The 20,961-nt window shown below is 40.5% G+C and overlaps 1 protein-coding gene across 1 annotated transcript in view; it reads left to right on the top strand.

Moving 5' to 3' along the window:
- Positions 1-20,961, top strand: part of schip1 (schwannomin interacting protein 1) — a 272,692-nt gene that overhangs the window by 70,569 nt on the left and 181,162 nt on the right. The window contains exons 6-8 of the mRNA XM_061719473.1: positions 19,836-19,900; positions 20,037-20,108; positions 20,609-20,744. Coding sequence (XP_061575457.1) covers positions 19,836-19,900; positions 20,037-20,108; positions 20,609-20,744 — 273 coding nt within the window. The remainder of the gene's footprint in view (positions 1-19,835; positions 19,901-20,036; positions 20,109-20,608; positions 20,745-20,961) is intronic.

The following is a 20,961-nucleotide window of genomic DNA, read 5'->3' as shown; positions in this document are numbered from 1 at the left end:
AGAGATAACGTCATTTAGATGTTATGTTCATGTCTTGTTTATAATAGATGCATACAAGCATGAAATAAGATTTAAAAAATACAACAACAAAAAAACTCATTAAATTAGAATGGGAGCACCTGCCTTGTGAATGTGTCTCACATCAAGCCACCACAGATGAGGGTTTAATGAGAAATAGCCATGAGTGAAAACGGAAAAGACAACCTTATGGGATAAAATATTTTTGAGACATTAAAGGAAGAAGAGACTGAAGCCAGACAGTACATTTTTCTGTGGACTAAATGATGGATGAACAAAGAACGCAGAGTGTGTCTGTAATGAAGGAAGGTGGGAAACCCGAATCTGAACTGCAGATAATGTAGAAAGAAAGTAACGTTAACAGGAAAGGTGGGGGCAGTCACATCTAACACCTTTTGTATTTAGTCAAAACATCAAAGGCAGAGTAAGGGATGGCGTTGCATCTGTTTATACCTAAAAAAAAAAACCTCACAGGACTGAGTTCATATCATAAGCACAAACCCTTCCCTTGTCTGTGGTTTTCTAGAGCCATGTTTGTTCGTGTTTATTTGTTAGTATTTATAAATGAGCCGTGGCTGTGTATGAAGACCACTTGTTCCCCCTTTTTTGAAACAGATAGAGATATTTACTGAATGTGACCAAATATTCTGGATTAGTTTTTTTTCATATGTTTACTTTTAAGTTGAATGCAGCTTGAAAGGAAAGGTTGGTGTGGTTTTAAATTGGCCTTTGTATGTTTCTAAGATTACATACAGTAAATTACATGTGTGCTCTTGCTGTGAAATAATCCTCATCTAGACCTTTCATGAATCTACAGTAGTTTATTCACATACTTCTCTGTAATGCTTTAGGCATCTTGACCAGTTTTTTTTATTATTATTATTGTTCACTGCAGCAATAAAATTAGGAGGTGAGACATAGTGTTATGATCCAACATCCAAGCCCGTGTGTGTGTGTGTGTGTGTGTGTGTGTGTGTGTGTGTGTGTGTGTGTGTGTGTGTGTGTGTGTGTGTGTGTGTGTGTGTGTGTGTGTGTGTGTGTGTGTGTGTGTGTGTGTGTGTGTGTGTGTGTGTGTGTGTGTGTGTGTGTGTGTGTGTGTGTGTGTGTGTGTGTGTGTGTGTGTGTGTGGTCATATCCCCATTGCTGGCGACTGCAGCCTGATGTATGGCACACTAGCTAAATGCAGCAGCATGTGTTGGCTGTAAATAACGGGAAAGCTATTAGAGAAGGTTGGACAACTGTAGCTGGTAAAACACGGTGCAGACTCGGGCATCTGAGCAGACACAGAAGGGCCACCTTGAACCGATGCATTCAGGCTCACAGGTACAGGGACAGATGGTCAGATGAATAGACACAAGCTGTTTAACAGCCCACCCCTCCACTTTCACTCAGCCTGGAGGAGAGTGGATGTGATTTGATGGCTACCACGAGAAAGGCAGATATCCTCCTCCTAACACTCAGCCTATTGCAGGAACCTGTTGTCCCCTAATGTACAGATGATTGGTACTTTGATGCAATTTTCACTCCCCAGTATTTAACAGAAATCTCTCCCCTCTAAAGAAGTAGAGAGAGAGAGAGAGAGAGAGAGAAAGAGAGAGAGAGAGAGAGAGAGAGGCATTTCTGCATTCTTGTGCATTTCAACTACACTCATTCGTTAAAGAGAAACATAATTAAAGTTAAACTTCACTTTTACACCAAGCCTTAAAGGGGACCTATTATGAAAAACACGTTTTTTCTTGTTTTAACATATATAAAGTGGTCTCCCCTCACCCTGCCAGCACAGGGGAGACAAAATACCATGAAATTCTGCAGGCTCTCTGACCCCCGCCTTACAGAGTCCCCCAGTGTCATGTGACCTTTTTTTGAGCCATTCTGAATCTGCGCCTATGGTGACGTCACCATAGGCGCTCATTTCCATAGGTTCAGCCTCCGCTGCTGAAACCACGCCCACAACCAGCTCTCTCCCCGGCTGGAGCGGTCCATCCTTCAGCCAGTCGGACACGGCGCCGCGGATCCAGGTTAAATCATCCAGGTTCCCGGGTGGTTTGGGAGCTGGGTCCTCGGAGGTCCGTCCCAGGTCGGACCAGCTTCACCCTCCGAGATTTTCAGCGAAATCTGTCGGTTTGATCCCCGGTAAGGGGCGATGCGCCGCGGATGCGCTCCGGAGCCGATCTGTGCGCCTGCCGTGGGGTTGCGGCGCCAGCGCGCAGCATCCGCCGGGCGGATCCGGCTGAAATTCCGCTGGTCGGTCCCCGGGAGTCCCTGCTACCAGTCCAGGCCGGTTCCTGCGGTCCCGGCCGGTCGGAACCGGTCAGATTCCCCGGTTAAAGCTGCGGTGATGCGCGCTGCTCCAGTCTACTTCCTGGTTTCCAAAGCAGGGTTTCCGACTAAATTGTCCAGGTTCCCAGCCGCTTTGGGAGCAGGGATTTCTGGGGTACGTCCGAGGCTGGACCAGCTTCACCCTAAGAGATTTTCATCGAAATCTGTCGGTTTGATCACCGGTAACAGGCGATGCGCCCCGGAGCCATGCTGGGCGCCCGCCGTGGCTCCGGGGTGCATCGCCTCCTCCCCTCCGGGGCCAGCGTTCAGCATCCGCCGGGCAGATCCGGCTTAAATAGTGCATAAATGTTATTTATATACAACCCATATTTTATTTTTTTAACAATAAAGTTGCCATTTGTGAAAATTCAGTGTTGTATTTATTTACAGGCTCGGGCTGCTCTGGCGGAGCGAGGTTTATGCTCCTCCCCTGCTACACGTCATTCAGGGAGCCAATCAGCACAGAGCCTCATTATCATACCCCCCCCTTCCCTAAAAATGAGGCGCAGAAAAAGGGGTTAGAAGCGGTAAAACTAGTGACAGGGCCCACAGGCTGGATTTATGATTTATGTATAAAAAACAAGCTTTAGATTGTTTTTAAGACACTCAAGGCCTGTTTAAAATATACATTAAATGCCATAATAGGTCTCCTTTAAACACATGGACATGCTCATGTCAAGAACAAGAGAAAACACACATGAACAAGCAGCGCTTATTTTCACTAATGAGGAAGTTTGTGTAAACCAATAGAGATTGTGTTTAGTTGTTTTATTTCTCACAATAATAAGCTTAATCGTTCTTAGTTTAATTGTTATTCCCTCATCTAAGTGCTTTCTTTGGTTTGTTGTAATATTTTTGATTGTGCCTTGGCTTTAATGCAGAAAATAGCCCTTGAAGTAGAGTGAAGTGCTTCCTACTTCTCCTCTTAACCAGGCCTTTGCTCTGTGATTATTCTGGAGATATCCTCGATGTTCTAATATCAATGTAAAATTTGTTTTTACCATAAAAATAAATCACATAAATTATTGCAACTCTGGGAGATATACACAGTGCTACTAATCTGGCATCGTCTTAATTAGCTGTTCTCCTTTTTTGCACAGATTGAATGTGATTAGACAACCAGTGAACTGTGCAGTGCAGCCACAACTAAGTAAATGTAGCAGGTTTTCGAGGAATTGGATAATTAGCAATTACATTTTGAGCCTACCACGTACCAAAGCCTGTTTGTGTAAGAGGACACTGAAAACCGAGTGGCTGCTGACGACTGCCAAGTGCTCCTGATTGATTGATTGATTGAAACCTTTATTGTCCCCTCTGGGGAAAATGAATTGCCAAACAGCTCATGACATTCAAAAGAGGAAGACAAACAGAAAAACAGAGTAGACAATGCAACAATACATATAAACACCCTGCTGTTCCAACGAACACGAAGTGCTGGTAGTTGTTTGCCAAAGTGCAACATGTGCAGATAAGAGTCCAAGTCCTCCTACAGGAGGTTTCCAGAACACTGATCCGTGTTTGTCAATGATGAAGACACATTAGTAGCATTTCATCCTGTATGTCTGAATAGTTCTTCACTTTTGTTTTATATTGGGGTAATGTGATGTACTTTTGAGTAGTTGGTGTTTAATCTACAGTGGGGTGGGGGGTTACTATAACTACTGTACCAACCATGTTGCCCGTCAGCAGTAAAGTCACAAAATAAATAATGTGGTATAGCATAAATATATCTAATACAGCATTCACATTCATCCCTATTACATTTATTAGAGCTGAGTTGTTTTAGATGATGAATATTCACTTTTTATTTTAGTTGCTTTTAGTTGAGCTCCCTATCAGAATCTGTCCCCGATTCTCCAGAATGGGAGCTCTGAGACAGCTGTATACTGAAGGTTAGATACCAACTGCAAAAGGTATTTTACAGAACCATATCCCCTCAAAAATGAAATATCCCTTTTAGTGAAGTTCATGCTTTCTGCAAATGTCCAGGCACACAGAAATCCCAGTGTGGACACTTTAAAGCTTCTGCAAATGCTGATCGCACTACAGAATGTGCATTGAATGCATACTTTGTCTGCTGTATTGTATTCCTATACAAGTTGGGCAATGTATCTTCTGGTTGTCAGCAAGCTCCCATCGTGCTTTCTACTGCACCTGTGTGGACACAAAAGTCATCATTCTTTTGCAACTCAAACCAAGAATGCCATTGTGTATTTCCCATATATAATAAAATGTTCCTGTAAGCTTTTGCCTGAATAAATTCAGTAAAACATCCCACACTGCAGCTGTTCCTTCAATACAACTCAATATTCAGAGCTAATGTGATGTTGCTTCTTCATTAACTTGAATTGCAGCAAGCACAATAAGCCACTTTGCATGTTTATTTTTTTCATAATACACATATACTCATCCCTTTCTTCTGTCTCTGAGTAAAGGCTCAAAGGTGCTTATGGTTTTTTGGCTGTTGGTGCCAATTTGGATATTTTATTCAAAGATGAGAGGAAGTTACAGATGTTCTACGGATTTCCAGCACCATGCATTAAAGAGAGATTGCATTGCATTTAAACACATGCACACAATTTAAAAAGTTGATTTAGAAATTGTCTAAACATCAGACAAGAAGGGACGACTGACAGACCTGAGCAGAACAACAAGCAGTTGGAGTGAATTGTGAAGAAATTACGCAGTCAGGTTGTTTAGCATCTGTAGAGTTGGCTGTACGTGCTCTCAAAGTCAAGGTCACCCCGGTGGGTTGCAGTTCTCCTGCTTTCGTCTGCTCACTTTGCTGACAGCATGCGGGCAGGAGTGGAAATGTTTCTGACTGCCTCCGTGTTTGTCTTTTTAAAATTTGCATTTGCATGTCTGTCCAAATGTGTCGGTCTGTGTGAAGTGAAATGCAAACATGCAGCTGAGTGTACTTCAGCAGAATGACTGAAAAGCAGTGTGAATATTCATCAGCTGGGTGCTCGTGACAGTCACCCGTGTACCTGTCACTCAGAGTCCCAGGTGTCTGCAGTTGCAGATTCACACACATCCCAGTTGAAAGGCGTGTACTTTACGATGCCAACATGTTGGAATAATTGTGCATTCTATGCTTTTATTCACACTTTGTATTCATGTTTCCGCAAGCATTTCTGAGCGTATCGAGGCAATGCGTGTGCTGAGGGGAGGGGGATCCACTTATTTATTTATCGCCTCTCTCCCGAAGAAGAGTCATCATGTAAGCAGGATAGACTCCAGCTCGTCTCCTCTGCGTGTTTATGACCTCCAGTTGACGCTCTCATGACTGAACTCCCAAACTCTCCGTTTTAATTTCCCTACAGCTCCTGCTGGAAAGACAGGTGCACTAAACATGACTTATCCCACACTTGAGTCCCCTACGATTGGACACTAATTGAACTTGTGTGTATGTTTGTGTGCGCACTGCGGCGTGGGAGAGCATGTCGTCGCTGTTGAAATGCATTAACTTTCAATCACATATATCTCCAGAACTAATTTCAACTTCATTCTCCTCTGTGCTACGGGAAGCAAAGGGGTCAAAGACGTGACGCTTACTTTTTCTGTCCGATGGAACTTTCTACCTAATAATAAACATAAAAATGAATAAAAAATATAACATGTATGTCTAATACGTTCCTTCTACATGTGCCCACTCTTATTTTATTTAAACATGTTGGTTATTGGTCATTTTCTGCCATCTGAAGTGTGAAAACATCATGTGGGGTGACCGTCCGGCCTTGACTTCTGTTTGGACAACTGGTTTTAAATCACATTAAAACAATTTAAAAATAATGCTTGCCCTATTGGGCATACTTTCAAACTTGTTTTAGATTTATTGACAAAGTTATGGAACATTTGTACACACATTTCAATCATAATACACAAACTAATCTTGTCCGAATATGTTCATTGTCTGAATTATCATCTGGGGTGACCATGAAAAAATTACAATTGAGGGACTTTTATATTGACAATCATCTCAAAGAGGATGTTGCATCAGCCAGTTACTCTATGAGGGTCCCAGAGAGACAACCTGCAGGTCAGTAGTCTCTCTCTCCTTTACAAATAAATCCTCTTTCTAACTGCTGCAGTGTATACGTCACATTTTGATATCATGTGGGGTGACCACCCTATTCATTTTGAGATAAATGGTCGCCCCAAATGACGGTTTAAAGGTTTAAAAACACTAAAATACCTTTGTTTGAAGTTTTCACATACATGTATGTGTACACTACATTTCAAATGTTTGGAAAATGGCCAAAAATATCTTTATTTTAAGTATTTTAAAAATGTGCTACTCAAAGGCCTTATACGTCTTTGACCCAAAGACAAATCACGAGATACCTCAGCGCTGAGCCGCAAGCACTGCTGGTGAAATGGAGATCAGAGATCTCACGACCCTCCCTGGGCTACTCGGGCATATTCAAAAAGTTGTTTTTTTGGGGGGGGGGGTTTCCTCCAGATTAGCTCGGAGGTATGGGCACTTGGTACAACAAGAGAAGTCCGATGTGGCGGAAAATGTATACAAGAATGATTTAAATATTTTCATGTTGCATGCGTGTTGTTGCATGTCTCTCATGTCATTTACTTGCTGGATCCTTACGGAATTATTATGATGACCCGGAGAGCCCATGTTTTCATAGACATAAAAAATTAAATATCAAAACATTACATGCAACATGTTGGAATTGAACTAAGGTTTAAAAGAAAACCAAACAATTTCACGGTTTCCTATAATAATATCCTGAAGGACAGATTGTAATAAGTGAGCAAAATGAGTTAATATCTAAAGGAAAGCTGAGGACGGGGTATTGGAAAAGGATAATTTGATGTTTGGTACAGTAAGTAGAGACCTGGGAGCTTTGACTTCCTCTCTAAACTCTAGTTGACCTTTGTTGGAGAAGAAAAAAAATTGAATCTGTGTCCTTCAGTGTTTAGGGCGTTTCCAGATGTCCTCTATTACTTTTATACCTTTCTGCCTACAGTTAAAGTCCGTGACTGGAAGTGTGACAGGCCGAAGTACACGGATACGTTTGCAAGTTCTCTTCATTTCTGTGCCTTATTTGGCATTCTTATAGCATCTGAAGTAGTTATAAATCTAGTTATAGTATAGCCACAGGGTCGAGTAGCAGATACACAATCCACCCCCTTATTAAAGCCACTAGCAGCCTACTATTCTTAGTGCTGGCAATCACAGCACTCTCATTATTGCTCCATAGGGCGGAGGCATGCAAGTCATCATCTCTCATCATCTGCACAGCTCCTGGCTATAAATGCTCCCACTAGGACTTTCTAGGTGTGCATACATTTAGTTCAAATGCTCATTATCCACTGTTTTACCTGATGTGTTTTTGTGTAGGAGGAGCGTCATCGATGCCAACTTTGACACCAGTGCTGGTGCTCATAAACTTGTTCATTTCTCATTCTCAGCAGTGGAAGATTACGTGTGTTTTAGATATCTTGGGTGATACTTTTTAATGGTGTTTTAATAATCATCTGCTGTTGGATAAATGTTTGCGAATTGGGGCTTTAAAAAAAATGTATCTGAATTTTCTTGTCATAGAGGAAGTGAGAAAATGGCCAATGTGAGCGCTGAAAAAATACCATCTCTGCATGTGTCAGCCAATTTTAACTGACCTGGCTCGCTAACAGACTAGCGCACAAACTTATTATATAAAATGGCAGGAGGAGCAACCTTTCATAACTGAGCCACAGTAAATACATTGAGTTTAGTTTTTCTAATACAGCAGATCTCTGCTTGTGTGTGTGAAACTACAAAGTCAACAACAAACTTATTATTTTACTGGCTTATACTGTAATGGTGCAATTGTGTGTGTGTGTGTGCATCAGAGAAGAAGTAGCCCAGATGTTTTTAAAACTTCCCAACAATATTTTTAGATAAGGTAGGACAATCTATTTTTCAAAGGTGGAGATGGGGTATAATTTTCTTTTTATCTGCTGTGTCCTGCTGTTTTTCTTTAAATATCTTTTTGTTACTTCTGTGTTATTTTTAGAGTAACTGTTATCTTTGGTCCTGCTTTGATAAGGTTTTGGTAGCAAAAACACTGAGCCAGAATCATATTTGGTTCAAGAAGCAGCAAACAGACAAGAGAAGTGCCCAACATTACACAAAACAGTGGTACGACAGTGACACCTCTGAAAAGCGGTCTGCGCCGCACCATCGCACTGTTGCCTCCCAGCCTGCAGCTTGGTTTCATTTCAAACTTTTTTACCGTCTTCTGTGTTGGCCTATCTCTACAACTTAAGCTTTGCAGGATTTAGATATGAACAATTTTTTTCTTAAAAAGGGAAAAAAAACTTGAAATTTTCAGATTCATCTGAGTAGTTCAAAGAAAGCGAATCAGACAGAGAAAGATGATAAGAAAAAAGGCTGGGAGAAGAGCTCAGGCTCCTGTCCTCTGCCACTCCATGCTCCCTCTGTCATGAGTGTGTGTTTGCTGACGTGTTAGACAGGGGGAATGGCTTCTTTATGGGCAGATTAATTGCTTTTATGGCCTTGTTTCTCCCTGTGAATGGTGCTGGGTGTTTTAATGAACACCCACACTGCTTGCCTGCTTGTCTTGCCTGCTTGTCTTGCCTGCTATGCCATCCCTGCTGCTGCTTTTTAGAGCATAGCAGAGCTTTAGCTGGAGCCCGCCAAGGCTATGTGCCTAATGCTCACTTCATAGCCCTGCACAGGTCACTGATTTAATTTGTATGTGTGCGGCTGTGCAACCAGCCTTCTTAAGAGGCTCAGCACAGGTGGGTGGTTCCACCCGAGGGCTGAGGGCGACCGACAGTTAACTGGAGTGTGACTTTAATCATTTCCTGCTGAGCTGAAGCGAGGTAAGCCAGGCTTTCTGCAGTGTTCCATTACAGCCGTGGACACAGAGATTCCTTAAAATACTTTCAAAGATGGAGATACAGTAATAGGTATGAGAGTATGTAAGAGGGATTATTTGGAAAAGATGCTGATAGAATTAAGCATGGCTGAGCACTTTTAGCACAGCAGCTCTACATGCATCACTTAAAAATGAATTAAAATTTCACCCTCATTTCTTTTTTTCTTTAGTCCTGCCCTTCTTGCTCCATCACCCCTCTTCAAGCCTGCAGTCTCTTGTTGTCTTCAGCACTGTTACTTACATATAACCTCACTCTCCTCTCATTAGTCAAGTCTGTGTGGTTCTTGTTTGTTCTGCTTTTCCACCACATATACCCTGGAAAAACTATCACGTTTTATATGTTTTGGAGCGTGAATGCCCGGGATGGCTAGTGTTTCTCAGTACGGTACTTTATATGTAATCTTGGCACATGCCGTTTTATCAGTAACACTGTGAAGAAACCAGGGTCATTTAATTGTCCATTTAATGGGTTTAATTTTTTTTGTGAAACACTAAGCTTTTTTGCTCAGAACCAGCCATCAAATCATGCAGGTGTCCATTGCGATCTTTACTCTTTTAGATGTTGAACACACCAGTTTTACATTTTAAAATCAGTTCAATCTTCTTTGAAGGTGCAGCAAACCTCGTGAAAATAAGGGGCAAGAAGTTTCATGTGGATGAGCAGGAGCTTTGTTACACTAGCGAAATAGACTCAAGTGGCAGTCCTTGGGTATCTCAGCTCGGGCTTGAAGGCTCCACACCCACTACACTCTAACCAAAGGGCTGTTGCAAGTCAGAGGTGTTCTTACAAGAGATAGAAGTTGGATTATTGGAAAGCTTCTGGTTTACTTTTGAAGTTTGATATGTGATATGGACTAAAAGTTTGGATAAGTTGAACTCTGTACGCTGTATCAATATAACAGTTTTTCTTTCTCTGTCTCTCACTTCACTTTTCTCTTTTTCTCTTCAGAGTTTGATGAATTTGGTTTAGCTGTACTTCTAAGTCACAGGGGAACTCTTTTAAGCCCTGAAGTGTACCATGAAGTTTTCACTTTGCACTCCTTCCATTGTGAGCTCAGAGAATTTGTACTTTCTAAGAGAAGTCGGGAATAAAATTCAATACATTTTATACATCTGTAACGAAACTTCTTGAGAATGAAAATAAGGTTCTATATAAGATCGTATCAACTTAAATTAAAAGCCCCCAGGGAGCTCATATTCCTTAGTCTGCATCTCTTTTACTGCTCCCTCAACAACTGATTTTACAGTGTTATTAAGCAACAATGCCGATCACACCATTTGACCATAATGCATAATAAAAAAAAAGCTTTTTTGCATATATATTGCTCTCCAGCCAGCGGTGCAGTCATTAGTACAGTGGTGGTCTGCTCAGCGGCCGTGGAAGACAGGTAGTATTGAATGGCGTTGTAAAAGGGTCTGCTTTACTGTGTGTTTGTTCTGGCATGTTAACGGTTGGCTTTACAGCTCTGATTATGGCCCACCAGTAGAGCTGGAAGTACCAACTGTGCAGGGAGAACACCGCTGCAGGTAAAAAAGAAGAAGAACAGAAGAAGGTCAGGCTGTACATTTTCTTCAGGCTTTGCATACTCTCAAAGTGAATCACAAAGACCCCTTAGGGAACGCAGCTCTCTTCGGATGTCCAATATCTGGTGCTAAGAAGTGGAAAAAGACATTTATTTATTTTTTTGTCACTGTTCACGTTAGCATTTGAAAAGACACAAGATTATGATGTGATCGGCTAAACTGTATGTTGCATACATGAATCCACCATTATGCGCTCTATAATAGTCATTTCTTCTTTATACGTGTGCAACCGAACTACCAGCAGACGTTACTGTTATTCTGGTACCACAAAGAATTGCTTTAGAAGTATCTGACATAGCTGCTAAGACAACTGGGGCCTAATTTATAAAAGAGTGCGTAGGATCCATACTAAAAGTGCACGTGCGCCCAAAAGCCGAAAATGGCATGCGCACAAAAAAATCCAGATTTATAAAACCGTGTGCACGCACACTTGCCCGGTTGGTTGGCCTGTCGCCGAGGACGGCCGCCCGACCGTTCCCGCTGCTTTTAAGTTTAAAGCTCCGTCAGACTGGAACAACTTACCCATTAATATAAGAAAACTTAATTCATTACACCTCTTTAAAAACTCACTATATTCCAACCTCAATAAACCATGTAGTTGCCTCTAGTGGTATTGCCTTCTCATTTTATTTTTACTTATTTATTTTATATATAACGTATCTATTTCTTCATATATTGTATCATAATGATGATGATAATGACTATTATTAATATTGTTGTTTTTGTTGCTATTACTGCGTTATATGCAGTGTTTACTTGTGCTCTTCGGGTGTGGTAGGTCTTGGGGACAGGTGTGTGAGCGGGTTTGTGTGTGAGAGCCTTATGTATTATGTATGTTGTATGTAACTGTTTTGTACTGTGTTGTATGTTTTTTGTTGGACCCCCTCGAAACAAAATGATTCATCTCAAGGGGCTATCCATTAATAAATTTACTTTACTTTGCATAATTATGTTTCTCAACAGTGGACCACTTTCTGCTTGGGTGTGACATCACACAGATGCTGTCGCCTTGACAACCAGGCTTTGTGTGCGTCTCCATGTGTGCTTCTGTACATGTATATGGTTAGATCTAGTCACTCTCCTCACCTCCAACTAGTGGCATTAATAGATTTTCTCATCTTTCTTTGCTGTCATCTCTGAAGCTGCAAGTTAAGCCACTGCCTTTCACCTCTCTCCTCCATTAACTGTACTGTGACCATTAGCTCATCATTTATTCCTATTAGTATCATGTAGTAGTTATGCATTATTAGTGTGTATCTTTTATCGATGATGGCATATTAGCTGGCATATTAGCTGGCATAGTCGCCTTCAAGTTTTCCTGCTTCATTTCCCCTCTATCTCACAGTGTCACTCCTCTCTGTCTCCGGCGCTGTCAGTCATTAACCCAAGTCCCAGAGCAGAAAGGACTCTCTCTGTGTGTGTGTGTGTGTGTGTGTGTGTGTGTGTGTGTGTGTGTGTGTGTGTGTGTGTGTGTGTGTGTGTGTGTGTGTGTGTGTGTGTGTGTGTGTGTGTGTGTATTAGAGAGTGCAACAGATTATGTGGAAGCAGGCTGTCACTGCAGGGTCACTCAGGGAGGACATTACCCGCGTCTGGACACAGACACTGGTAAATCTGTATATGCACACACATGCAGGTGCCGTAAGTCAGAACGTATAGCAAGGAGCAACTGGAGATAACCACACCTGCTCTCTCCCTTTTTTTTTTTTTTTATTTAATAATTTCTTGATTTTTGGTATCATGCACACTCACACAGCGCTACCAGCAAGTTCTGTGCTCCTGCAGCAGAAGAGAGTGATGGGGATGTGAGTGAGATGGTCGAGATGGCGCCGGCCGGCCGGCCGGCCGGCTGGGCCAAAGGACCCTAGGGAGGTTAGGCTTATTGAGGCTGCCTCCAAGCCGGGGTGTCTGTGTGTCTGTGTGGGAGAAGGGGGGCAGTCTCTGTAGCACAGCAGATGGTATATTGGTGTTTAAAGCATTTAGGTTACCATCATTGGAAGGCTGGGTCATGACAGCTTTTTGGCTGAAGGGTGACCAGGACTTAAGGTTATACTTTTTATTATGCTGGAAGCAACTGGTCAGCAAGATCAAATCTACACATGTTGGCGAAAGAAACTAATGCTTCTTTGGCTGGACATCTGTTTGTTTAGTAGATTCCCGGTGGTTCACTCAAAGAACAAACTGTGGTTTCTTGTACACACAAGTCTGTACTGGGATGAAAAAAAAGATGCACCTTATAGTCCATGGATGTTAAAAATACTATATGATGCAACCCCATAGGTAAAATAATATACTTATGGATATTTTTTACTTGGTCAGTCGATTTTTATGAGAGAGATAAGGAGTATATCTGCCTTTTAATAATTTCTAAATATGTACAAAAGGTATTTGTATTTTACTTTTGAATTGTGCAATGCTTTGCTTTGTTGGTTTGCATCATTCAAACTGACTAGGATGATCTCAGTAGGCTGGACACTTAAAAGTGCGTATGTGTTTGTCCATTCCGTATTAATGTTAATGAGTTCCTGCATTAACATTTCACCGTGCGTCAGAGTTAATTGACTTCGCCAGGAAAGCAAACACAGCTGGCTAGCATTCAACATCGCTGGACGATGATAGAATGACAAGCTGGAATCCGTTACCGGCACTTCACATCAGGAAACTCATGAACTATTGAGGAGAAAAACCAGCTTAGACTGAGAGGCTGTGGAGGGAATACAAGCCAAACAAGACAAAATAGGAGAGAAAAGGCGAAGGGCACAGATGTGGGAAGATATATGTTTTTGTTTCAGTCAGAAAAATAAGGGGTTGGATAAAAAAAGGTGCATAGCAATAAAAATAATTATTGCTTTTATTATTATAATATAATTTCTAATTATTTTGGGCAGTCCCTTTTTTTCTATTTTTAATAAAATCATCTGATGTACATGTCTATGTTTGCATCTGTGTCCTCTGTTCCTCCACCACTTTGCCACATGACCTGAGTTAAGAGACCATTTATAGGTGCAGGAGAGCTCTTTAAATCATGTGTTTGAGTAATAGTATATGTGTGTAGATCAGGCAGAGCTGCAAGGGACAGATTTACATCCGTGCACAGGCAATATGAAGGCCATTTCCTCCTCTTCTCCTGTGTTTGCTTGCTGCTGTTGGTCAAGTTTAATTCTTTCACAGCCTGAGGGCCCATTCTTTCATGTACATGGCCCTTCTTTCCTCCTTTGACAAAGAACCTACTTTCATATTCTATTCTCCCCTTTTCCCTTTATTGTCACTCCTTCCAACATTCTTCACTGTGGGCCTCTCCCTCCTTTATCTCTTGTGCTGCATCTCCTTCTTTCTGACATTTAACCTTCACAAACCATGAACAACGCTGCAGTTGAGCCTAAAAAACAAAACAAAACAAAACTGCCATTTAGCAACACTGATTCTCAAACTAACCTTGACATTGTTGAGATAGATTTTGACCATGACGCCTCAAAATTATCTGCAGTTGTTCTTTTCCACATATGACTTATTTTGTAGAATTTGTTGCCTTTTTAACACATCTCCATGTTAACTGTACAATGTCCTGATAAGGAAAAAGGTAGAATATTATGAAGAAATAAGTTTATTCTTCCTTTTTAGATAATTAGGTGATGATGAATTCACTTGAATTTAGTGAGGAAGAATGCAGCAAAACTGTTACATTGCTTCTTCTTTGAACTCCTCTAAGTTTATGTTATTCTTTTTAGTTCTGTCATACAAAATCTTATGTGCTGGCAGGTTTTAAGACAAAATATCAACCCTAATATATTGTAGTAGCAAGGCCATATAGAGTAGGCCTGTGTTGACATTTTTTTTTTATTTTTCGATTCTAAATCGATTCGTATGTCTAAAGATTTTTTTTCATTATAAAATTTTCGCCCGGTAAACTTTAATCCCAGTGGTCACGTAATTTAATTCACACATGCGCGTGGTGTGAAACTATCATACAATGAACATGGCGTCCAAGAGTAGCGGTAGCGTTAACAAAGCGCTGGTTTTGAAAACTCCTGAAAAGATTAAAAATGTACGTAAAAGTTGGGTTTTTTCTTGGACTAAATTAACTTTTCAGACAACCAGCTGTGTTAAGAAATGCACCTCGTTCGCGCACCACGCGAGGAGAGTGGGTCATACTGTAATACAAAATTACGATTCCACCTATTACAAACGTTGCGGTTAAAGTACATGATCATCGGCCTCTTTGTGGTGTAACGTTTATGCTTTTCACCCTGTATACTCAGGTATCCTTCCGTGTCCAGTCAACCGTGTGCTGGCAAAACTTGCAGATTGAATCGCCAGACACGTTACACACGAACACGGACACACTCATACACACCCCCAACCGTGCACAACTAGTGCTCATTGCTTTGGATATTTCAGCTTAAATTTCAAAATGTTATATTAGTTCAATGAAGTTCATAGTTTCTATATTTACTATACCTATTATCGGACACACGGTTTGTCATCATGACATACCTGAAAAATGCCAGGTGCTTCATGACAAGCTGTGTGTCTGGTGATACAATAAATTAGACAAGCTAAAATTATTTGTTTACTGCATGAGCTGTTGCAATATCTTTCTTTTTTTGCACTTTAAATGGATATTGAAAGGTGTATTTGAGTTATTTATTTCTTAGTTGTTTATTTCATACAAATAACTTATTGAATTGTTTTGTTTATGCCCAAAAAAGGAATGTTTTGTTGGACACGAGAATAACTACAGTAGTGCCATGTTTTTGCCTTTTAAATATGTTTAAATGTATGAAAACAAGTTTTCAGTTATAATTGCATAAATTGTCTATATTTCATTACTTTATATACTGCTTTGGAGTTAAATTTGCATTTAAAAAAATTAAAAACCAAAAACACCTAAAATGGAAAAAATAAAAACAATGTGGGAAAAAAAATAAAAAAGATTTAATAGGGCCTCTGTTTGCTGCCCTGGATCTGTTTGATAATTCTGCCTCACACAATGTCTCTGAAAGCAATTATATCAGCATTCTGCATACTTACAGCCATCTTAAGCTGCCAATACTTGCTGTTGAATCTCAATATAATACCAGTATAAATATGTTCAAATCAAATCAAATAAAACTTTATTTGTAAAGCACCTTTCATACAAAAAATGTAACACAAAGTGCTTTCCACAAACATATACATAACATAAAACATAAACATAAAATGTATTAATGTTATTAGTGTATAAATAAACTGGGGTACACAAATGCCAAATTGAAATGCCAGATTTTGATAAAAAACCAACCTCAAGGGCCGATTCTGCTGCTTTGAAAGATTATGCTAACTATTCCGAGCCAGGTAAGAAAAAAACTATTTTTCATTTTACTAATTAGAAACACATACTTTGCACCAACATGATTAAGCCAAAAGCCTACAATATAGTATTTATGTGCTCACTTTGGATGACAACTGACAAAAATGTCTCACTTTACTATGGGACAAATAAAAAGCTTCAAAACAAGTGTCAGTACCCTGAAACAGACCTCTTGATTTACAATTTAAGTTATTGGGGTGTGTTGTCCTTTTTATAAATAGTATACCTGAGGGGTGTTGACTGGCAGAGTGTCCCCACTGATGTGACAGTGGATGGTTTCTTTCATTATGCAGCGTGAGATTGCAGAGGACTGCAGCCAAGCACAGAGGGAGGATGCACAGCTAATTTGCATTTTCCCCATATCCCTGAATACTAAATGAGGCACAGGCAAACATTTATATCTAAGCAATTTTGAAAGAGTTATTTGCATGGAAAAATATTTTAAATTGCTCACTTTTAAGAACATAACTCAGTTTATTTGGTTTAGATCAATACCTGGTAAGGGACTTCGATGGAAGATAATCCTTTGGTCTGAGTTTTCTTTCATAGTAGCTGCAGGCTAAAGACAAAAAGTCTGTATCTTTTTTCACAGTGATCAAGTATAAAATTAATTTGGCCTTCCTCAAAACCTTCTTCTTGTAAATATCTCTCAATTAGGACTCAACATACTGGTGTCTTTCATGTTCACAGCTTTCAATAGGAAAAAGAAATGACTGCAATTCATTTGTAGTATTTAATTTAGTGTTTCCGCCTCTCATTTGTCTTAATTTATTTCCATTTGCCTTTGAGAATGTAAAGGTTAAGGAGTGAAGACGTGGGGCTAAAGAGAGGACGTAATTGGAGGGGAGATTGTAAAGCAGGACTTGTCAACTGCATTTGTGTTCTTTAGCTCCATTTCCTTTGTTGTTGTGTTACATCCGGTGGGTTCAAGGTCTCTTCTACATCAGCGTCTCTTCCGCCCTGCATCTTCTCTCTCAACTCTAACGGACTCTACCATAAATCCACTAACACACATATCTGCATGCACAATGCACACATGCACACACCAATCAATACAAGCCTGCTTGGCACTGCCAAAGCCCAAAATGACTATAGATTTTATGTCGGCTTTGCCACTAAATTATGCAAACCTCTGGTTTATGTTCCAGTACTTTTTTGCGTTCCTACACCAGATATGGGATGATGAGGTTCTCTACTGAAGCAGAAATAAAGTGATACAGGTGCGGATATGGATAATAGGAAAACAGGATGAAATAAATTGCTATTGACATCGTACTCAGCTTTTGGTCAACACTGTACCCAATGTTTTACTCAATAATAGCAAAATGCATGCTACATTGGATTATGAAATCAATCCCATGTATTACAATCATTGTAAATGTTCCACTGAAGTCAGGACTTTGATTAAGTGATGCGTAATGCTCTCTAGCTATCAGTGTTGCAGCTTGGTCCTTAAGCACAGACATTTAATCAATGATAAAAACAGCGATGAGAGAGCAAAGAATAATGTTATCCGATAAGACTCCCATCCTCAAAGTGCTCTTCATAAAGTTCAGCGTGGGGTACAGTCCTGTATTGGACTGCTGAGAATTGGATTTCTACAAAATCAAAAGTGTGATTTCTTTTATTTTTTTTTCCAAAGAAATACTTCAGAAGATAAATAATTTTACATTCTTTTATTGGAGTTGGCAAAATGAATTATTTATCAACTGGCTTAAAGAAAAAACATAGTTGCATCACTAATTGTTCAGAATAAGTGATCAAAGTACAAGAAGCTGTGCTGCTGCGTTGTGTCTGTTTCACTTGAGTTCGATGGGACCCAAACGATGACCTATTTGTGTAAGCAATGGCTAAATAAGGATCTATGTTGAGAAAAGACGATAGTTTTAGTGGAGTTGAAGTCGGGACAGAAATAGAGACGCTTCTCTGCTTGAGGTCATGCTCATGCATGTCTGTGTCAGTGTTTGCATGTGTGTGCCCATCTTTAAGGTGGTGTAATAGTTTGCGTGGCCAGACTTGTGACTGGGCCATCAGTAACTCTAAGAGAAAATTGAAATGATCAGCTCATGCAGTCTGCTGGCAACTCCATTACCTAAAATGACACACACACACACACACACACACACACACACACACAGCAAGCACATATTTTCTCCTCATTTATACTTTCCTTTTCTCTCCATCATCGTCACTTGCTCATTTTTCTCCCTCTTTTGCTTCTGCCCAACTTTTTCTTCTTCATCTTCTTCACTTTAAGTTATTTTAATCTTTTAAATTCCATCCTCTGTCTTTATATCACTTATTTCCACTTTCTACATCTCATCTTCTCTGCCTACCTGCCTGTCTCAAAATTCCCAAAAGGCACTTTTTTTCTAAAAGTCTATTTAACAGTCTTTGACTGGATGATCACGCGTGGCACTGCTGGAAAGTGGAGGGAACGGAACCCACTGTCTGTCGAGGAAAGCATTAAAAGTGATGTGGGAAGGCTGAGGTGGTACTGGCTCTGACAAGCAGGAGTTTTGAGAAAGTCTGTTTTTTTTTTGTTTTTTTTGGGGGGGCGGTGTATTTAAACCATCATCAAAGTATAACTAAACCTTGAATGTCCACTTAGGCTTTAACTGAATCCTCTTTTCATTACATAAAACAGACAGCAAACTATGGTGAAAAAGAAAAACACCACCCGTCACTGTCCTTGATTTTGTCTAATGAGTTGTTTCTTCCTTCTGGGAGGTACAGTAGTAATAAAAAATAAAAATGAAAAACACTGCCTTTTGCACAGTGTGGCATTGCTTTGCACTTTAAAACAAAAGCAACCACTGGAGTATATGTATTGATCTTAGCCTGGTGGTACCTTCATTGGATGCAGTATATTTCCTTGCTTGGCTTTCTTTACAGTCTAATCTGCCACCTAATAGAGGCAATATATTCTTTCATGCATAGATCATTAGGCAGTAATGGATCAGTCTAACACAAAGTCATATAATAGTGAGGAGTTTGATGGTAAACACAGCCAAGTATACTGTGATGAAGCTGGTAGATGCTAGCTGCCCTGATGTGACCCTCTTCGCTCATCAGGAAGAACTGTTCCACTTAAACTTTGTTGCTCCTGTGTAATTCAATTAATCTGCTCAATTATGTCAATGCAGGCATGTCCTCATTACACAGCGCTATTAAAACACAAGGATGGAGCCAAAGGGAGGAGAACAGCTTGCAAGGGATGGAAGGGACAGTGAGAAGTCATTTTAGTTAAAGCGTAAAGTTTTACTGCTCCGTCTTCAAACTGTCTGCCAGATCTTTACAACAGTGCCGCAGCTACATGAGTGATGTCATTCTGTATTTTCTCTGTCATACCTCCAGGCTGAATGCATAGAAAATGCTATGGCAGCAGATTTGATCGTTCTTTCAAAGCTTACTTCACCAGCTTTGCATGTAAACATCTAACATATCCAAAATTCTGTCAATCCTCTTCCTTCAGGGGCCCTTCAGCTCAGCACAGTGATTACACAGAGACGGAAAACACACTTACAGTACATTTACAGGCTCACATACTGCAGGGATCCGCTCTCATCTACAAAGTCTCTGTCATATCTACGATACTAAGTTGCTTTTGTTTTTTTTTTTGGCGGCCTGACTCTTTGTTCATCCCTCTTGTCTTTCTCTTCCAGGATCAGCTGAAGAGCCTTCAGAGTGCCTGTGAGCATCTTAACAGTGAAGGACTTCAGCTGCAGAGGTGGGTTTGCTCACATACTCTAATGAGGCTTGTTTTTCTGTATTATTTTCTGTTTCAATGATCATTTACTGATAGATTGAACTTGCATCTGTTTGTGTGTGTCCCATAATCCTTTACTCCCTTTTCTTCTGCTTAGTAATCATCTGACTATGGACCTGGACAACAGCACCAATATCAACCTGAAACCCCTTGAGAACAAGGCGTTGATGTGAGTACCTCTCATATGTCTGCTTAAGAACAGACATTATAGACAAGATTTTACCTGTAACATTAGATGCATAACTTGTCTTCCTTACTGTTGCTCCAAATCGGCAGCTCCTAAACTGAGTTTCAGGGCCCCACTTTAGAGTCGGAAAATAAAAATAATACATTTACACACAACAACTCGCAGCAGAAAGTTTATTTGGATATGCATTTCTGATCCCTTTTCTACTTGGTTTCTCCCCTGTAGAGAGTAACTGATAAGCACCAGTCCCTTTTGCTAGAAATGTTTACCACTCATTTGTGTAGTCTATGTATAGGAGTGAAGGGTCTCATGCCTTTGTTAATGCGCCTCAGTGGCCACTATCCAAAGAAACTACCTATAGAAAGAAAGTAGAGAAACTGCATTGCTTAGAGTAAAAGTGAACTTGTCCTTCTTACAGAGCTTAAATATTAATCCGTACCTGGGCTTTCTAATTCATGTTGTCACTTCATGTTTACACGTAGTATCCAGCGGGCCTGGCGTGACTTCCTGCAGAGACAGGAGGTTGAGAAAAGGAGCCCGTCCCCACCTTCGCTCTCTTCCTCTGACAAGATGAGCATGTCGATCAGCATGATGACCCTGTCAGATGGCAGCACACCTGTAAGTCATATGTGTCAGGCATACTTCCATTACAAATACCAGGCTTACAAAAGCCATGGCAGCATATCACACGTGTGTGTGTGTGTGTGTACAGGCTGCTTTTTTGAGAATGTGTGTGTGATGTTGCTTATACAGTTAAGGAGCAACTGCGGTTGGTAATTGCAGCTTTTTGTGTGTGTATACAGAGGTATTTGCATTTATCCCTTTTCTGCAGACA

The sequence above is a fragment of the Cololabis saira genome, chromosome 4 (genome assembly GCF_033807715.1).
Source record: "Cololabis saira isolate AMF1-May2022 chromosome 4, fColSai1.1, whole genome shotgun sequence".
NCBI classification, from domain to species: domain Eukaryota; kingdom Metazoa; phylum Chordata; class Actinopteri; order Beloniformes; family Belonidae; genus Cololabis; species Cololabis saira.
This window is presented reverse-complemented; position numbering and strand designations above follow the sequence as displayed.